A 21239-nucleotide genomic window follows, 5' to 3' on the forward strand; every position below is an offset into this window, starting at 1 on the left:
GAATATGATGTAGAGATGCCCAAATTGATCACAGTTGATGCTAGGGGAGGTCTGGAACCTTGATGTCCTCAACGTGATCTGGTGCTAGTGAGAAGCTTGAAATAGGTGCCTAGGTGTCCAGGAGTATGTAGCAAAGACACCCAAAAGAACGAGTTTCTTATAGATTGGATACAACATCAAATCAGGTATCATCAATGAATGAAATGAATGAATGAAATACTTGTATAGCGCACAATGCGAACTGAATCGCCTCTAGACTTTATTGACGGTATACTTTACAACACGGACAAGATGTTTTGCGATGAGCATATGGCCACTCTCTTGGGTAGGGTGTATCACAATTTTAACATGAGCTGGTCCGCTTATTGTAGTCCCTAGGGGTTCTATGAGAAACTACCCAGCTCACACCAGAGTTGTGATACTCCCTGCCTGACTAAGGCCTCATACCCACAATGAAACCCGTTGTTGGTGTTGTAAACTATATTTGCCATCAATATAGCTTATTGTTGTCATTACTTGTTTGATTCGTTTTTTTGCAATGGTCACTCTAATGCCCCGTACACACGATCGGATTTTCCGACAGCAAATGTTGGATGTGAGCTTGTTGGCGGAAAGTCCGACCGCGTGTGTGCGCTCCATCGAACAATTGTTGTCAGACTTTCCACAAACAAATGTTGGCTAGCAGGTTCTCAAATTTTCCGCCAACAAATGTTTGAACTTTCCGATCGTGTGTACACAAGTCCGTCAGGGAAAAAGTCCACGCATGCTCGGAATCAAGTACGAGCCGGAGATATAACTAGCGTTCGTAATGGAGATATCAAGTACGTCTTGTAAGTCACTACATTCGTAATTGTTGGCCAACATTTGTGTGACCGTGTGTATGCAAGTTGGAGCCAACACCCTTCGAACAAAAATCCACGGCTTTGTTGTCGGAAAGTCCGATCGCGTGTACGGGGTATTAGATGACCTATAACTAAAAAAGCTAAATTTAAAGGAGCTTCATTTTTCAATTGCTAGTTTGTAACTAGTATACCACCAAAAGAACTCAGAGGTGTATTTATCGCAGTGCATACTACATTGTTTTCCACACGACCACTCTTGGACATTCTATAGCTATTTGCTCTATTTGGATTCCTCTGCGCTTATTTCCAATTTCTAATGATAAAAGTTTCAGGAATTTTTTGAATATTTGAAATAAAAAATATCTTTACAAGGAGTCATGGTTTCCAACATGTAGCTAGCATTCTCTGTAGTATAGTTATAGTAAAGTGCTGCTATCAATTCAAGGGTCATCAAAATAAAAAAATTGCAAAAGCCAAGTTCTTACCCTTTGAATGGTGCTCAACACCAGGGGGTTTATTTACTAAAGCTAGAGAGGGCAAATAGTCCCATGTCTGCATAGAAACCAATCAGCTTCTAACCTGGCAATAAAACCTGGAAGCTGATTGGTTTCTATGCAGAAATGTGGCTAATTTCCGAACGGGAAAAGTTTGAGAGCTGGATCTAAAATTTTCCGACAACAAAATCCAATCGGACTTTTTCCGATCGTGTGTAGAGAATTTCCGACGGACAAAGTGCCACGCATGCTCAGAATAAATTACGAGACGAAAGCTATTGGTTACTGCCCTCTATGTAGTCCCGTCGTACGTGATTTACGTCACCTCGTTCTGAACGATCAGATTTTCCGTCAACTTTGTGCGACCGTGTGTATGCAAGACAAGTTTCGGCCAAAATCCGATTGGAAAAAAATCAGACGGATTTTGTGGTCGGAATTTCCTGCCGTGTGTACGGGGCATTATAGTGTTGTTAGAGAGCACAAGAACCCAAGTGTGTAAAGACGACGTATGATGACGGTTCTGGCCTGAGCTCCATATACGTTACAGTCGGCTGCAACAGTTGCATCGGGAAGGAATATAAAAGATGAAAACATTTCATTGCCCATGTGCAGTGTGTGTGTGGAAGAAATACAACATTCGTTTAACACATTTTATTCGATTTTCTTTTTTATGAAAATTACACTTTTCTTCTTGTGTTCATTTTTTTTTCTCTTTCTCCTTTTCTGTTTCCCAGATCCAACTCCACCAGGAACCATCACTTTCAATACAACAGCAAACAGCATCGCATTGTCCTGGGTAGAGCCAGTAAATATGACCAATCTGGTAAAGTCTTACATTATAACATATGGGAATGCTTCTTCTTCTTCTTCTTCTCCCACCATTTGGACCCAAACAAGCTACACAAACAATGCCACCCTTCAGAACCTGACTTCCGGAACTAATTACACCATTTCTGTGATGACAGTCGGAGTTCGGGGGTATCAGAGCTCGCCTGTGACCATATCTGTGTATACAAGTAGGTAGCAAAAACAAGAAATCCCGTAATTGTTATGTCTATATCTTATTACAATTAAAGCTTTTATTATCTTTATTTTATAGAGCCACGGTCTGTGTCAGATCTGAACTTTGTTAATGCGAAGTCAGATACTGTGATGTTAAGTTGGAGCAAACCGTTTGAGTATCAGAACACATACCGCTACAGAGTGCAGACAATTGTCACATCGTCATCTACACTGAGAAATAATACAATGGTGAATAATGAATCCGCTACAGTAAGCAATCTGACACCGGGAGAAACATACACATTCTTTGTATATGTCAGAGCCGCTGATGATGTCACTGAATCTGATCCTGTGAACAGAACTACCTGCACAGGTGAGTAAAGAATGCTTGTTTGATAAATCACAGAAACAACATGTTTTTTAACCAATTCAACCCCGGGAAGATTTGGCTGCTGAATGACCAGTCCACTTTTTGCGATTCAGCACAGCGTCGCTTTAACTGACATTTGTGCGGTCATGCTATGTTGCACCCAAACAAAATTTACGTCCTTTTTTCCCACAAATAGAGCTTTATTTTGGTGGTATTTGATCACCTCTGCGGTTTTTATTTTTTGCGCTATAAACCAAAAAAGAGCGTCAATTTTGAAAAAAAAAAAAAAACATTATTTATAAATATAAATATCCAAAAAAAAACAAAAAACTAAATTTCTTCATTCGTTTAGGCCAATATGTATTCTTCTACATATTTTTGGTAAAAATATTGCAATAAGCGTATATTGATTGGTTTATGCAAAAGTTTTAGCCTCTACAAAATAGGGGATAGATTTATGGCATTTTTATTATAATTTTTTTTACTAGTAATGACGGCGGAACTGCGACATTGCGGCAGACAATTCACACACTTTTGCCACATTTTTGGGACCGTTGGCATTTATACAGCGATCAGTGCGATAAAAATGCATTGATTACTGTGTAAATCCCACTGGCAGGGAAGGGGTTAACACTAGGGAGTTGATCAAGGGGTTAAGCGTTCCCTAGGGAGATGTTTCTAACTATGGGGGGGATGGGACTGACTGGAGGAGGAAAGAGATAGCTGTTCCTGATCACTAGTAACAGCAGGCCTCTCTATACTCCCCTGTCAGAACGGGGATCGGTTTGTTTACATTGACAGATCCCTGTTCTGGCTCTCTGTGGAGCGATCGCGGGTTGGCCCATCACAGCCACCGGCGTCACGCCATGCGCGCCCTCTATCGCTTTTAAAGTGCCCGACGTGCAACTACGGCGATTTGCCCAGTAGAGCCAACCTGACACAGTATAATGATGGCGGCTGGTCCTTAAGTGGCACTAAACCCATCGATTTAACCGTTTCAAAAAACATTTCCCGGGAATGTAACTATCACATTGGTTGTGCTCTCAATCAGACTGTCAAACCATCAAATAGTTGCTGTCATTCCTGATCACATGTGCAGCAGTTGAGGATCATAAAGAGGCCAAGATGGCAGCTTCCTTGGCTAAAAACGATAGAAGGGTTTAGTTCCGCTTTAAACAGGAAGTTCTGCTTTTAAGAATCTTCCCCCCTCTAACATTTTAGAATTTTTTTTGGGGGAGGAGTCGGGTACCTATTTTGTCAGGTACCTGCTCTTGATTCCATTGGAGGTTCCTCCCCCACCCGCAAACTTTTGGGGCACCTCACAGATCCCAGGAGGCTTCGGGACCATTCACAAAGTGCAACGCTACTCACGCATGTACACTGGGAAGCTGCCTGGCTTCCTTTAGTAAACTTCCAGCAACAGGGACCTAAAGACTGGCAAAGAACTGTCCCGGGTGAGGACAGCGCTGGATCCCTGGACAAGTAAAGCCCTGTACATATATTGGGACTTTACAATGGGAAATGTTGACAGGCTGTTGGCAGAAAAAATCCAACCATGTGTACCGTGTGTACGCTCCATCGGACAATTGTTGTCTGACTTTCCACCAACAAATGTTGGATGGCAGGTTTTCCAATTTTCCGCCAACAAATGTCTGTTGTCGGATTTTCCGAGCGTGTGTACACAAGTCTGTCAGACAAAAGTCCACAGTATAAACACGCATGCTCGAAAGCAAGGACGAGCCGGAAGCGGTTGGTTTTGTAAACTAGCGTCCGTAATGGAGAATTAACATTCGTGACACGGAAAAATTTTGAAATCTCGAAATGTAGCGCACAATTCTCTTCTTCTCTAATGGGAAAATAATGAAGCTGCTTGTGATACTGATGGAGTTATTGCAAACTTATTTTCAAAGGCTTTTTTTTTTCTAGTGATATCAAGAATAATATTATGTTTTTTACATTTTATTTTGGCAAGTTACCACAACACCATTATCCCGTAGTTTTTAAGATCAAAGATACAACTATGTTGGGGTCCCTTGTTAATTTACATTGTATTTTTTTAAATGTAACTGCCGACTCCCCAACTGTCATTTGAAGTAAAACACATAGCCGAGTATTATTCTCCACAATATTTTTATTGTGCATTAAAAAAAGAAAACAAATAAAATTAGACATGCTATCTGCCAATAGAACTTAACCAAAAGGTGCATTCTATGCATCCAAAAATATAGAAAATATACCAAATCAAATCATTTATTATTCAACCAAAAATATTAATAAATATTAATAAATAACACGTTATCTCCTCCGATTCCGCAACATGGCTGTTTGACGAACGGCCGTTCAGAAACTAACTGAAAAGGGCGACATGAAAAGCGCGAATCAACACTCGCCAAACTTCTACTAACACAAAATTAGCAGAAGGAGCCCAAAGGGTGGCGCTAAAGAGCTGAAAAGCCCCGTAGTACGTCACTACGTTCGTAATTGTTGCCCAGCAATTGTGTGGCCTGTGTGTATGCAAGACAAGTTTGGGCCAACGCCCTTCGGACAAAAGTCCACGGTTTTGTTGGCCAAAAATCCGATCGTGTGTGCGAGGCTTAAGAGTCTTTTTTATTATTAATATTCAGCATCTACAATATTTGTAGCTACCTGCTTTTTTTTTTCTAGTGACTGGAAATGCTCTTTAATGTTATTGGATGAGTGGATTGAACACGTGTTCACCGGTGGAACGTAACTCGCCTGCCTCATTGTATTGGCTCTGTTTGTCTGTTGTTAAAAGTTGAAAGAGGTTCTGAAACAATTTTAAAATGTTTTCATGGGACTTTTCCTTACATTTATCTTTCATATTGTTCTACACATATCTTTAAGAATGTATTAGTTATCAGCATACAATGAACTGACACATTGCTAAATTTGTGTTTCCAGTTCCCGGACAAGCTGTCAATGTCACAGTGAACAATTACCAGTCGGTGAATTCTCTGGTGGTAAACTGGACGGCACCAACAGGAATCGTGTCCAATTATAATGTCACCATAACAGGAGATGTAAATAGGACATTACAGAATACATCTACACAAGTGACCTTCACTGACTTACTACCAGGAAGGAATTATACCGTCACTGTACAGGCAATCAGTGGGAGCTGCAACAGTCCAATCACTACAGTAACAGCGGCCACATGTGAGTATGATCCACGAGTGATCCGTGTTATCTGTGTATGATCAGAGTATGAGTAATGTGATTGTGAGGGTTCTGTAAGGCCACAGGTGAGTATTTGTCATGATTGCTTTTTCCAGGTGTTAAAACAGCCACCCAGAGGAGCTTACATGACCTTTTTTATGTTCCACTTTTTTACTAAAGACAGGTCTTGGCCAGCACATTATTATGCCTTTTCTATAAAAGTGAAGTATGGGATTTTTTTTTTTTAAATCATGTTTACCTGTGTGGATGCAGCATCTGTTCACCACTGGCTCTAAGGCTGAGAACTGAGCGATCAGACATCGCTGATCACTCGGATCTCACAGCTCCCCAAGGAGAGAGCTGCTGACTGTCAGTCACTGTTTGTCTACTCTGCCCTCCCCCACGCTAACTGGAGCGCTGGATCGTGGAGGGGGCAGGGCCGGCCAGCTCAGGCTCTCAGTGGCTTGCTGAGGGGAGTTGGGTGTCGGTCCAGTCCTATCTGATCACAATCTCATGACGTCAGCCTACAGTGGGCCTCAGCCCGCTGTCTGCTGAAGACACGTCACAGGAGTGCAGAACAAACAGCCCTCCTGTGATCCATGGGAGAAGTACAGCCTTAATGCATTCTCTACATTAAAGTGGAAGTAAACTCCTATGCATAATTTGTGCCTATAGGTAGGCCTATAATAAGTGCGCCGTTTAGGAGATTTTTACATTACATGCAGCCGACGACGTCATCAGGGGCAAGTATTCTGAAGGAACAGCCATCAGTGCCATTCCTTCAGATACCTGTGCTGTGAATGATGGCTCCCCCACACATGCGCAGGATTGACGTCATCGTGGCTCCGGCCTTTTTAAGCCAGAGTTTGTGGACCCGGACGGAAGACCGGGAGAAGATGGGGGCTGCCTCCAGCTGTGACATCACATCACTGGACTGCTTAGTTTTCAGGTAAGTGTCAACACACTAGTACATTATGCCTTTACCTTGCAGGTCCTAAAAAAACAAACAAACAAGGGTTTACAACCGGTTTAAGGTAAAAAAAAAACTTCCACTGTGTGCTCCTCACTCCCTAAGACTTACCTGACTCCTGTATCGATCCAGCGCTGTGCCTGGGTGCAGGTCTTCTAGCTCTCTTCCTAATCTCACAGGCTTTGCTTAAAACAGTGGGAGCCATTGGCTCCTGCTGCTGTCAATCAAATCTAGTGAGCAAGGAGCAAGATGCAGGGGCAAGCCGCACTGTGAATGTCTATGGACACACTTCTCAGGAGCAAGCCCACATGCCTGCCCCCATAGGAAGCTGCTTGCTATGTGGGCAGACACAGAAGAGGAGGAGCAGACAGCATCGAAGGCAAACCCCAGAAGATGAAGTAAGGGGAGACTCTCTGCAATACCAACATTGGCGGCTGGTGGAAATTTTTTCGGGGGGGGACGGCAAAGAGTATAACACTTCCCATCGGTCAGTGTTACCCCATCACCAACCGCTTCACCCTGCGCGGTGCTTGGCTCCCGTTCTCCTGCTCTCCATCACTGGCGGCCTCCCATTCTCCTGCTCTCCACGGCAGCGGCTTCCCCTTTCCTCCCTCCTCCTCAATGGCCGATCGGGAGTCTTCTCTTTTTTCGGTGGGCGGTCCAGAAGTGGTTAAAAAATACATATACAATTGATCCCAATACATCTTTTCTATTTCTTCTTAAAATAACATATAATAACAAAACTTGTTTTGAGGATTCTCTAAACAAAAAACACAGTAAAAGCAAGACTAGGGTGGGGGGAGCCCTTATGGTTTTGTATTCAAGAGATTCCGTTCCATTTCGTTATTGAGGGGGAAAATGAAAGACAAAAACATTACATTTCCTAATATTTGTAGAGGTTGTTAGAAGCCTCAACTTAAAACCTCTATCTGCAACCTAAATGAGAGCTTCTGCAACCTAAATGAGAGCTTTTGGAGAATATTCCCGTCTCCCCTCCACTCAGATCATTTGTTAGGTTGCATTCAATGCTAGGGAGAGTTCTGGACCTTGATGTCCCCAGAGATGTCTGGTAATTGTGAGAAGCTGAAAGTAGGGTTTGGGTCTCCAAGAATATGATGTAGAGATGCCCAGTCGATCCTAGGGGAGGTCTGGAACCATGATATCTTCAAAGTGATCTGGTGCTAGTGAGAAGCTTGAAATAGGTGCCTAGGTCTCCAGGAGTATGTAGCAAAGACACCCAAAAGAACGAGTTTCTTATAGATTGGATACAACGTTAAATCAGGTATCATCAATAGGCTTTATTGACGGTATATACTTTACAACACGGACAAGATGTTTTGCGATGAGCATATGGCCACTCTCTTAGGTAGGGTGTATCACAATTTTAACATGAGCTGGTCCGCTTATTGTAGTCCCTAGCGGTTCTATGAGAAACTACCCAGCTCACACCAGAGTTGTGATACTCCCTGCCTGACTAAGTGCCTGCATACCCACATTGAAACCCGTTGCTGGTGTTGTAAACTACATTTACCATCAATATAGCTTATTGTTGTCATGACTTGCTTTTTTTTTTTTTTTGCCATGGTCATCCTAATGACCCGTACACACGATCGGATTTTCCGAACAACAAATGTTGGATGTGAGCTTGTTGGCGGAAAGTCCGACCGCATGTGTACGCTCCATCGAACAATTGTTGTCAGACTTTCCACAAACAAATGTTGGCTAGCAGGTTCTCAAATTTTCCGCCAACAAATGTTTGAACTTTCCGATCGTGTGTACACAAGTCCGTCGGGTAAAAGTTCACGCATGCTCGGAATCAAGTACAAGCCGGAGATATAACTAGCGTTCGTAATGGAGATATCAAGTACGTCTTGTAAGTCACTACATTTGTAATTGTTGGCCAACATTTGTGTGACCGTGTGTATGCAAGTTGGAGCCAACACCCTTCGAACAAAAATCCAGGGCTTTGTTGTCGGAAAGTACGATCGCGTGTACGGGGCATTAGATGACCTATAACTAAAAAAGCAAAATTTAAAGGAGCTTCATTTTTCAATTGCTAGTTTGTAACTAGTACACCACCAAAAGAACTCCGAGGTGTATTTATCGCAGTGCATACTACATTGTTTTCCACACAACCACTCTTGGACATTCTATAGCTATTTGCTCTATTTGGATTCCTCTGCGCTTATTTCCAGTTTCTAATGATAAAAGTTTCAGGAATTTTTTGAATATTTGAAATAAAAAATATCTTTACAAGGAGTCATGGTTTCCAACACGTAGCTGGCATTCTCTGTAGTATTGTTGTAGTAAAGTGCTGCTATCAATTCAAGGGTCATCAAAATAAAAAAATTGCAAAAGCCAAGTTCTTACCCTTTGAATGGTGCTCAACACCAGGGGGTTTATTTACTAAAGCTAGAGAGGGCAAAATTAGTTACATTTCTGCATAGAAACCAATCAGCTTCTAACCTGGCAATAAAACCTGGAAGTTGATTGGTTTCTATGCAGAAATGTGGCTAATTTCCGGACGGGAAAAGTTTGAGAGCTGGATCTAAAATTTTCCGACAACAAAATCCGATCGGACCTTTTCTGATCGTGTGTAGAGAATTTCCGACGGACAAAGTGCCACGCATGCTCAGAATAAATTACGAGACGAAAGCTATTGGTTACTGCCCTCTATGTAGTCCCGTCGTACGTGATTTACGTCACCTCGTTCTGAACGATCAGATTTTCCGTCAACTTTGTGCGACCGTGTGTATGCAAGACAAGTTTCGGGCCAAAATCCGATCGGAAAAAAATCAGACGGATTTTGTGGTCGGAATTTTCTGCCGTGTGTACGGGGCATTATAGTGTTGTTAGAGAACACAAGAACCCAAGTTTGTAAAGATGACGTATGATGACGGTTCTGGCCTGAGCTCCATATACATTACAGTCGGCGGCAACAGTTGCATCGGGAAGGAATATAAAAGATGAAAACATTTCATTGCCCATGTGCAGTGTGTGTGGAAGAAATACAACATTCGTTTAACACATTTTATTCGATTTTCTTTTTTATGAAAATTACACTTTTCTTCTTGTGTTCATTTTTTTTTCTCTTTCTCCTTTTCTGTTTCCCAGATCCAACTCCACCAGGAACCATCACTTTCAATACAACAGCAAACAGCATCGCATTGTCCTGGGTAGAGCCAGTAAATATGACCAATCTGGCAAAGTCTTACATTATAACATATGGGAATGCTTCTTCTTCTTCTTCTTCTCCCACCATTTGGACCCAAACAAGCTACACAAACAATGCCACCCTTCAGAACCTGACTTCCGGAACTAATTACACCATTTCTGTGATGACAGTCGGAGTTCGGGGGTATCAGAGCTCGCCTGTGACCATATCTGTGTATACAAGTAGGTAGCAAAAACAAGAAATCCCGTAATTGTTATGTCTATATCTTATTACAATTAAAGCTTTTATTATCTTTACTTTATAGAGCCACGGTCTGTGTCAGATCTGAACTTTGTTATTGTGACGTCAAATACTGTGATGTTAAGTTGGAGCAAACCGTTTGAGTATCAGAACACATACCGCTACAGAGTGCAGACAATTGTCACATCGTCATCTACACTGAGAAATAATACAATGGTGAATAATGAATCCGCTACAGTAAGCAATCTGACACCGGGAGAAACATACACATTCTTTGTATATGTCAGAGCCGCTGATAATGTCACTGAATCTGATCCTGTGAACAGAACTACCTGCACAGGTGAGTAAAGAATGCTTGTTTGATAAATCACAGAAACAACATGTTTTTTAACCAATTCAACCCCGGGAAGATTTGGCTGCTGAATGACCAGTCCACTTTTTGCGATTCAGCACAGCGTCGCTTTAACTGACATTTGTGCGGTCGTGCTATGTTGCACCCAAACAAAATTTACGTCCTTTTTTCCCACAAATAGAGCTTTATTTTGGTGGTATTTGATCACCTCTGCGGTTTTTATTTTTTGCGCTATAAACCAAAAAAGAGCGTCAATTTTGAAAAAAAAAAAAAAACATTATTTATAAATATAAATATCCAAAAAAAAACAAAAAACTAAATTTCTTCATTAGTTTAGGCCAATATGTATTCTTCTACATATTTTTGGTAAAAATATTGCAATAAGCGTATATTGATTGGTTTATGCAAAAGTTTTAGCCTCTACAAAATAGGGGATAGATTTATGGCATTTTTATTATAATTTTTTTTACTAGTAATGACGGCGGAACTGCGACATTGCGGCAGACAATTCACACACTTTTGCCACATTTTTGGGACCGTTGGCATTTATACAGCGATCAGTGCGATAAAAATGCATTGATTACTGTGTAAATCCCACTGGCAGGGAAGGGGTTAACACTAGGGAGTTGATCAAGGGGTTAAGCGTTCCCTAGGGAGATGTTTCTAACTATGGGGGGGATGGGACTGACTGGAGGAGGAAAGAGATAGCTGTTCCTGATCACTAGTAACAGCAGGCCTCTCTATACTCCCCTGTCAGAACGGGGATCGGTTTGTTTACATTGACAGATCCCTGTTCTGGCTCTCTGTGGAGCGATCGCGGGTTGGCCCATCACAGCCACCGGCGTCACGCCATGCGCGCCCTCTATCGCTTTTAAAGTGCCCGACGTGCAACTACGGCGATTTGCCCAGTAGAGCCAACCTGACACAGTATAATGATGGCGGCTGGTCCTTAAGTGGCACTAAACCCATCGATTTAACCGTTTCAAAAAACATTTCCCGGGAATGTAACTATCACATTGGTTGTGCTCTCAATCAGACTGTCAAACCATCAAATAGTTGATGTCATTCCTGATCACATGTGCAGCAGTTGAGGATCATAAAGAGGCCAAGATGGCAGCTTCCTTGGCTAAAAACGATAGAAGGGTTTAGTTCCGCTTTAAACAGGAAGTTCTGCTTTTAAGAATCTTCCCCCCTCTAACATTTTAGAATTTTTTTTGTGGGAGGAGTCGGGTACCTATTTTGTCAGGTACCTGCTCTTGATTCCATTGGAGGTTCCTCCCCCACCCGCAAACTTTTGGGGCACCTCACAGATCCCAGGAGGCTTCGGGACCATTCACAAAGTGCAACGCTACTCACGCATGTACACTGGGAAGCTGCCTGGCTTCCTTTAGTAAACTTCCAGCAACAGGGACCTAAAGACTGGCAAAGAACTGTCCCGGGTGAGGACAGCGCTGGATCCCTGGACAAGTAAAGCCCTGTACATATATTGGGACTTTACAATGGGAAATGTTGACAGGCTGTTGGCAGAAAAAATCCAACCATGTGTACCGTGTGTACGCTCCATCGGACAATTGTTGTCTGACTTTCCACCAACAAATGTTGGATGGCAGGTTTTCCAATTTTCCGCCAACAAATGTCTGTTGTCGGATTTTCCGAGCGTGTGTACACAAGTCTGTCAGACAAAAGTCCACAGTATAAACACGCATGCTCGAAAGCAAGGACGAGCCGGAAGCGGTTGGTTTTGTAAACTAGCGTCCGTAATGGAGAATTAACATTCGTGACACGGAAAAATTTTGAAATCTCGAAATGCAGCGCACAATTCTCTTCTTCTCTAATGGGAAAATAATGAAGCTGCTTGTGATACTGATGGAGTTATTGCAAACTTATTTTCAAAGGCTTTTTTTTTTCTAGTGATATCAAGAATAATATTATGTTTTTTACATTTTATTTTGGCAAGTTACCACAACACCATTATCCCGTAGTTTTTAAGATCAAAGATACAACTATGTTGGTGTCCCTTGTTAATTTACATTGTATTTTTTTAAATGTAACTGCCGACTCCCCAACTGTCATTTGAAGTAAAACACATAGCCGAGTATTATTCTCCACAATATTTTTATTGTGCATTAAAAAAAGAAAACAAATAAAATTAGACATGCTATCTGTCAATAGAACTTAACCAAAAGGTGCATTCTATGCATCCAAAAATATAGAAAATATACCAAATCAAATCATTTATTATTCAACCAAAAATATTAATAAATATTAATAAATAACACGTTATCTCCTCCGATTCCGCAACATGGCTGTTTGACGAACGGCCGTTCAGAAACTAACTGAAAAGGGCGACATGAAAAGCGCGAATCAACACTCGCCAAACTTCTACTAACACAAAATTAGCAGAAGGAGCCCAAAGGGTGGCGCTAAAGAGCTGAAAAGCCCCGTAGTACGTCACTACGTTCGTAATTGTTGCCCAGCAATTGTGTGGCCTGTGTGTATGCAAGACAAGTTTGGGCCAACGCCCTTCGGACAAAAGTCCACGGTTTTGTTGGCCAAAAATCCGATCGTGTGTGCGAGGCTTAAGAGTCTTTTTTATTATTAATATTCAGCATCTACAATATTTGTAGCTACCTGCTTTTTTTTTCTAGTGACTGGAAATGCTCTTTAATGTTATTGGATGAGTGGATTGAACACGTGTTCACCGGTGGAACGTAACTCGCCTTCCTCATTGTATTGGCTCTGTTTGTCTGTTGTTAAAAGTTAAAAGAGGTTCTGAAACAATTTTAAAATGTTTTCATGGGACTTTTACTTACATTTATCTTTCATATTGTTCTACACATATCTTTAAGAATGTATTAGTTATCAGCATACAATGAACTGACACATTGCTAAATTTGTGTTTCCAGTTTTTGGACAAGCTGTCAATGTCGCAGTGAACAATTACCAGTCGGTGAATTCTCTGGTGGTGAACTGGGCGGCACCAATAGGATTCGTTGCCAATTATAATGTCACCATAACAGGAGATGTAAATAGGACATTACAGAATACATCTACACAAGTGACCTTCACTGACTTACTACCAGGAAGGAATTATACCGTCACTGTACAGGCAATCAGTGGGAGCTGCAACAGTCCAATCACTACAGTGACAGAGGCCACATGTGAGTATGATCCACGAGTGATCCGTGTTATCTGTGTATGATCAGAGTTTGAGTAATGGGATTGTGAGGGTTCTGTAAGGCCACAGGTGAGTATTTGTCATGATTGCTTTTTCCAGGTGTTAAAACAGCCACCCAGAGGAGCTTACATGACCTTTTTTATGTTCCACTTTTTTACTAAAGACAGGTCTTGGCCAGCACATTATTATGCCTTTTCTATAAAAGTGAAGTATGGGATTTTTTTTTTTTTAATCATGTTTACCTGTGTGGATGCAGCATCTGTCCACCACTGGCTCTAAGGCTGAGAACTGAGCGATCAGACATCGCTGATCACTCGGATCTCACAGCTCCCCAAGGAGAGAGCTGCTGACTGTCAGTCACTGTTTGTCTACTCTGCCCTCCCCCCCGCTAACTGGAGCGCTGGATCGTGGAGGGGGCAGGGCCGGCCAGCTCAGGCTCTCAGTGGCTTGCTGAGGGGAGTTGGGTGTCGGTCCAGTCCTATCTGATCACAATCTCATGACGTCAGCCTACAGTGGGCCTCAGCCCGCTGTCTGCTGAAGACACGTCACAGGAGTGCAGAACAAACAGCCCTCCTGTGATCCATGGGAGAAGTACAGCCTTAATGCATTCTCTACATTAAAGTGGAAGTAAACTCCTATGCATAATTTGTGCCTATAGGTAGGCCTATAATAAGTGCGCCGTTTAAGAGATTTTTACATTACATGCAGCCGACGACGTCATCAGGGGAAAGTGTTCTGAAGGAACAGCCATCAGTGCCATTCCTTCAGATACCTGTGCTGTGAATGATGGCTCCCCCACACATGCGCAGGAGTGACGTCATCGTGGCTCCGGCCTTTTTAAGCCAGAGTTTGTGGACCCGGACGGAAGACCGGGAGAAGATGAGGGCTGCCTCCAGCTGTGACATCACATCACTGGACTGCTTAGTTTTCAGGTAAGTGTCAACACACTAGTACATTATGCCTTTACCTTGCAGGTCCTAAAAAAACAAAAAAACAAACAAACAAGGGTTTACAACCGGTTTAAGGTAAAAAAAAACCTTCCACTGTGTGCTCCTCACTCCCTAAGACTTACCTGACTCCTGTATCGATCCAGCGCTGTGCCTGGGTGCAGGTCTTCTAGCTCTCTTCCTAATCTCACAGGCTTTGCTTAAAACAGTGGGAGCCATTGGCTCCTGCTGCTGTCAATCAAATCTAGTGAGCAAGGAGCAAGATGCAGGGGCAAGCCGCACTGTGAATGTCTATGGACACACTTCTCAGGAGCGAGCCCACATGCCTGCCCCCATAGGAAGCTGCTTGCTATGTGGGCAGACACAGAAGAGGAGGAGCAGACAGCATCGAAGGCAAACCCCAGAAGATGAAGTAAGGGGAGACTCTCTGCAATACCAACATTGGCGGCTGGTGGAATTTTTTTCTGGGGGGCGGCAAAGAGTATAACACTTCCCATCAGTCAGTCTTACCCCATCACCAACCGCTTCACCCTGCGCGGTGCTTGGCTCCCGTTCTTCTGCTCTCCATCACCGACGGCCTCCCATTCTCCTGCTCTCCACAGCAGCGGCTTCCCTTTCCTCCCTCCTCCTCAATGGCCGATCGGGAGTCTTCTCTTTTTTCGGTGGGCGGTCCACAAGTGCTTAAAAAATACATATACTATTGATCCCAATACATCTTTTCTATTTCTTCTTAAAATAACATATAATAACAAAACTTGTTTTGAGGATTCTCTAAACAAAAAACACAGTAAAAGCAAGACTAGGGTGGGGGGAGCCCTTATGGTTTTGTATTCAAGAGATTCCGTTCCATTTCGTTATTGAGGGGGAAAATGAAAGACAAAAACATTACATTTCCTAATATTTGTAGAGGTTGTTAGAAGCCTCAACTTAAAACCTCTATCTGCAACCTAAATGAGAGCTTCTGCAACCTAAATGAGAGCTTTTGGAGAATATTCCCGTCTCCCCTCCACTCAGATCATTTGTTAGGTTGCATTCAATGCTAGGGAGGGTCCTGGACCTTGATGTCCCCAGAGATGTCTGGTAATTGTGAGAAGCTGAAAGTAGGGTTTGGGTCTCCAAGAATATGATGTAGAGATGCCCAGTCGATCCTAGGGGAGGTCTGGAACCATGATATCTTCAAAGTGATCTGGTGCTAGTGAGAAGCTTGAAATAGGTGCCTAGGTCTCCAGGAGTATGTAGCAAAGACACCCAAAAGAACGAGTTTCTTATAGATTGGATACAACGTTAAATCAGGTATCATCAATAGGCTTTATTGACGGTATATACTTTACAACACGGACAAGATGTTTTGCGATGAGCATATGGCCACTCTCTTAGGTAGGGTGTATCACAATTTTAACATGAGCTGGTCCGCTTATTGTAGTCCCTAGCGGTTCTATGAGAAACTACCCAGCTCACACCAGAGTTGTGATACTCCCTGTCTGACTAAGGTCCCATACACACTATCAGTTTTTCTGCTGAGTTTTTCCTTCAGATTTACCAAAACCACATAATATGAGGTCAAACCTTAGGAGTTTCAATGTGTATGCAATCAGGCAGGCCCTTGCACTACATGGTTTTGGTAAATCTGAAGCAGATAATCTGATAGTGTGTATGGGGCTTTAGTGCCTGCATACCCACAATGAAACCCGTTGCTGGTGTTGTAAACTACATTTACCATCAATATAGCTTATTGTTGTCATTACTTGTTTGTTTTTGTTTTTTTTGCCATGGTCATCCTAATGCCCCGTACACACGATCGGATTTTCCGACAACAAATGTTGGATGTGAGCTTGTTGGCAGAAAGTCCGACCGCGTGTGTGCGCTCCATCGAACAATTGTTGTCAGACTTTCCACAAACAAATGTTGGCTAGCAGGTTCTCAAATTTTCCGCCAACAAATGTTTGTTGTCTGAATCTCAAATTTTCCGCCAACAAATGTTTGTTGTCTGAACTTTCCGATCGTGTGTACACAAGTCCGTCGGGCAAAAGTTCACGCATGCTCGGAATCAAGTACGAGCCGGAGATATAACTAGCGTTTGTAATGGAGATATCAAGTACGTCTTGTAAGTCACTACATTTGTAATTGTTGGCCAACATTTGTGTGACCGTGTGTATGCAAGTTGGAGCCAACACCCTTCGAACAAAAATCCACGGCTTTGTTGTTGGAAAGTCCGATCGCGTGTACGGGGTATTAGACGACCTATAACTAAAAAAGCTAAATTTAAAGGAGCTTCATTTTTCAATTGCTAGTTTGTAACTAGTACACCACCAAAAGAACTCCGAGGTGTATTTATCGCAGTGCATACTACATTGTTTTCCACACGACCACTCTTGGACATTCTATAGCTATTTGCTCTATTTGGATTCCTCTGCTACAAATTCTCGGAAGACCCGTGCGCTTATTTCCAATTTCTAATGATAAAAGTTTCAGGAATTTTTTGAATATTTGAAATAAAAAATATCTTTACAAGGAGTCATGGTTTCCAACATGTAGCTGGCATTCTCTGTAGTATTGTTGTAGTAAAGTGCTGCTATCAATTCAAGGGTCATCAAAATAAAAAAATTGCAAAAGCCAAGTTCTTACCCTTTGAATGGTGCTCAACACCAGGGGGTTTATTTACTAAAGCTAGAGAGGGCAAAATTAGTCCCATGTCTGCATAGAAACCAATCAGCTTCTAACCTGGCAATAAAACCTGGAAGCTGATTGGTTTCTATGCAGAAATGTGGCTAATTTCCGGACGGGAAAAGTTTGAGAGCTGGATCTAAAATTTTCTGACAACAAAATCCGATCAGACTTTTTCTGATCGTGTGTAGAGAATTTCCGACGGACAAAGTGCCACGCATGCTCAGAATAAATTACGAGACGAAAGCTATTGGTTACTGCCCTCTATGTAGTCCCGTCGTACGTGATTTACGTCACCTCGTTCTGAACGATCAGATTTTCCATCAACTTTGTGCGACCGTGTGTATGCAAGACAAGTTTCGGCCAAAATCCGATTGGAAAAAAATCAGACGGATTTTGTGGTCGGAATTTCCTGCCGTGTGTACGGGGCATTGTAGTGTTGTTAGAGAGCACAAGAACCCAAGTGTGTAAAGACGACGTATGATGACGGTTCTGTCCTGAGCTCCATATACATTACAGTCGGCTGCAACAGTTGCATCGGGAAGGAATATAAAAGATGAAAACATTTCATTGCCCATGTGCAGTGTGTGTGGAAGAAATACAACATTCGTTTAACACATTTTATTCGATTTTCTTTTTTATGAAAATTACACTTTTCTTCTTGTGTTCATTTTTTTTTCTCTTTCTCCTTTTCTGTTTCCCAGATCCAACTCCACCAGGAACCATCACTTTCAATACAACAGCAAACAGCATCGCATTGTCCTGGGTAGAGCCAGTAAATATGACCAATCTGGTAAAGTCTTACATTATAACATATGGGAATGCTTCTTCTTCTCCCACCATTTGGACCCAAACAAGCTACACAAACAATGCCACCCTTCAGAACCTGACTTCCGGAACTAATTACACCATTTCTGTGATGACAGTCGGAGTTGGGGAATATCAGAGCTCGCCTGTGACCATATCTGTGTATACAAGTAGGTAGCAAAAACAAGAAATCCTGTAATTGTTATGTCTATATCTTATTACTATTAAAGCTTTTATTATCTTTACTTTATAGAGCCACGGCCTGTGTCAGATCTGAACTTTGTTAATGTGACGTCAAATACTGTGATGTTAAGTTGGGGCAAACCGTTTGAGTATCAGAACACATACCGCTACAGAGTGCAGACAATTGTCACATCGTCATCTACACTGAGAAGTAATACAATGGTGAATAATGAATCCGCTACAGTAAGCAATCTGACATCGGGAGAAACATACACATTCTTTGTATATGTCAGAGCCGCTGATAATGTCACTGAATCTGATCCTGTGAGCGGAACTACCTGCACAGGTGAGTAAAGAATGCTTGTTTAATAAATCACAGAAACAACATGTTTTTTTAACCGCTTCAACCCCGGGAAGATTTGGCTGCTGAATGACCGGGACACTTTTTGCGATTCGGCACAGCGTCGCTTTAACTGACAAGTGCGCGGTCATGCGACGCTGCACCTATAGAAAAATGCGTCCTTTTTCCCCCCACAAATAGAGCTTTCTTTTGGTGGTATTTGATCGTCTCTGCGGTTTTTATTTTTTGCGCTATAAACAAAAAAATAGCGAAAATTTTGAAAAAAACACAATGGGGGTTATTTACTAAAGGCAAATCCACTTTGCACTGAAAGTGCACTTGGAAGTGCAGTCGCTCTAAATCTGAGGGGTAGATCTGAAATGAGGGGAAGCTCTGCTTATTTTATCATCCAATCATGTGCAAGCTAAAATGCTGTTTTTTTATTTTCCTTGCATGTCCCCCTCGGATTTACAGTGACTTTACCACCAAGTGGCACAGTGGTGTAGTGGTTAGCACTTTCACCTAGCAGTAAGAGGGATTGCTGGTTCAAATCCCAACCACAACACTACCTGGCTGGTGTTTGCATGTTCTCCCTGTGCCTGCGTGGGTTTGCTCTGGGTGCTCTGGTTTCCTCCCACCCTCCAAAGACATGCTGGTAGGTTAATTGGTTCCTGTCTAAATTGTCCCTAGTATGTATGAATGTGAGTTAGGGACCTTAGCTTGTAAGCTCCTTGAGGGTAAGGACATGTGAATGTACAATGTATATGAAAAGAGCTGTGTAAATTGACAGCAGTATGTAAGTACCTAAAATAAAAAAATAAGTGCACTTGTATTGCAAAGTGGAGTTGCCTTTCATAAATAACCCCCAATGTGTCTACAAAATATGGGATAGATTTATAGCATCTTTATTATTATTTTATTTTTTTACTAGTAATGGCAGCAATCTGCGATTTCTATGGGGACTGCGTTATTATGGCGTACAGATTGGGCACTTTTGACACATTTTTGGGACCATTGACATTTAAAAAAATGCATTGACTGTAAACATGTCACTGGCACGGAAAGGGTTAACACTAGGGGGCGATCAAGGGGTTAACTGTGTTCCCTCTCTGTGTTCTAACTGAAGGGGGGAGGGGACTGTCTAGGGAAGACGACAGATCGTTGTTCATAATTTGTCTCTTCTCCCCTCAGAGAACCAGGATCTGTGTGTTTACACACACAGATCCCGGTTCTCAGTGAGTCACGAGTGATTGCAGGAGCCTGGCGGTCATCGCGCCCGCCGGGCATTCGCATCGGCTCCGGGGGGGGGGGGTCGAGCAGAGGGCACAGTGTACAGAGGTCAGGAGTAAGTAATGCACAGGGTACAGAGGTCAGGAGTAAGTAATGCACAGGGTACAGAGGTCAGAAGTAAGTAATGCACAGTGTACAGAGGTCAGGAGTAAGTAATGTACAGGGTACAGAGGTCAGGAGTAAGTAATGCACAGTGTACAGAGGTCAGGAGTAAGTAATGCACAGGGTACAGACGTCAGGAGTAAGTAATGCACTGGGTACAGAGGTCAGGAGTAAGTAATGCACAGGGTACAGAGGTCAGGAGTAAGTAATGCACAGTGTACAGAGGTCAGGAGTAAGTAATGCACAGGGTACAGAGGTCAGGAGTAAGTAATGTACAGGGTACAGAGGTCAGGAGTAAGTAATGCACAGTGTACAGAGGTCAGGAGTAAGTAATGCACAGGGTACAGACGTCAGGAGTAAGTAATGCACTGGGTACAGAGGTCAGGAGTAAGTAATGCACAGGGTACAGAGGTCAGGAGTAAGTAATGCACAGGGTACAGAGGTCAGGAGTAAGTAATGCACAGTGTACAGAGGTCAGGAGTAAGTAATGCACAGGGTACAGAGGTCAGGAGTAAGTAATGCACAGTGTACAGAGGTCAGGAGTAAGTAATGCACAGGGTACAGAGGTCAGGAGTAAGTAATGCACAGGGCACAGAGGTCAGGAGTAAGTAATGCACAGGGTACAGAGGTCAGGAGTAAGTAATGCACAGTGTACAGAGGTCAGGAGTAAGTAATGCACAGGGTACAGAGGTCAGGAGTAAGTAATGCACAGGGTACAGAGGTCAGGAGTAAGTAATGCACAGGGTACAGAGGTCAGGAGTAAGTAATGCACAGTGTACAGAGGTCAGGAGTAAGTAATGCACAGTGTACAGAGGTCAGGAGTAAGTAATGCACAGGGTACAGAGGTCAGGAGTAAGTAATGCACAGGGTACAGAGGTCAGGAGTAAGTAATGCACAGTGTACAGAGGTCAGGAGTAAGTAATGCACAGGGTACAGAGGTCAGGAATAAGTAATGCACAGGGTACAGAGGTCAGGAGTAAGTAATGCACAGGGTACAGAGGTCAGGAATAAGTAATGCACAGGGTACAGAGGTCAGGAGTAAGTAATGCACAGTGTACAGAGGTCAGGAATAAGTAATGCACAGGGTACAGAGGTCAGGAGTAAGT

At 42.7% G+C, this 21239-nt stretch overlaps 1 protein-coding gene across 1 annotated transcript in view; it reads left to right on the forward strand.

Annotated features, from left to right (window-relative positions):
* LOC143929620 (uncharacterized) overlaps positions 1-21239 on the forward strand; it is a 329026-nt gene that overhangs the window by 32733 nt on the left and 275054 nt on the right. The window contains exons 7-14 of the mRNA XM_077453528.1: positions 2071-2352; positions 2436-2711; positions 5631-5885; positions 9970-10251; positions 10335-10610; positions 13529-13783; positions 18116-18388; positions 18472-18747. Coding sequence (XP_077309654.1) covers positions 2071-2352; positions 2436-2711; positions 5631-5885; positions 9970-10251; positions 10335-10610; positions 13529-13783; positions 18116-18388; positions 18472-18747 — 2175 coding nt within the window. The remainder of the gene's footprint in view (positions 1-2070; positions 2353-2435; positions 2712-5630; positions 5886-9969; positions 10252-10334; positions 10611-13528; positions 13784-18115; positions 18389-18471; positions 18748-21239) is intronic.

This window comes from Lithobates pipiens, unplaced genomic scaffold (assembly GCF_037356315.1).
Source record: "Lithobates pipiens isolate NorthernLeopardFrog02 unplaced genomic scaffold, aLitPip1_a1.2 Scaffold_24, whole genome shotgun sequence".
Classification (NCBI taxonomy): domain Eukaryota; kingdom Metazoa; phylum Chordata; class Amphibia; order Anura; family Ranidae; genus Lithobates; species Lithobates pipiens.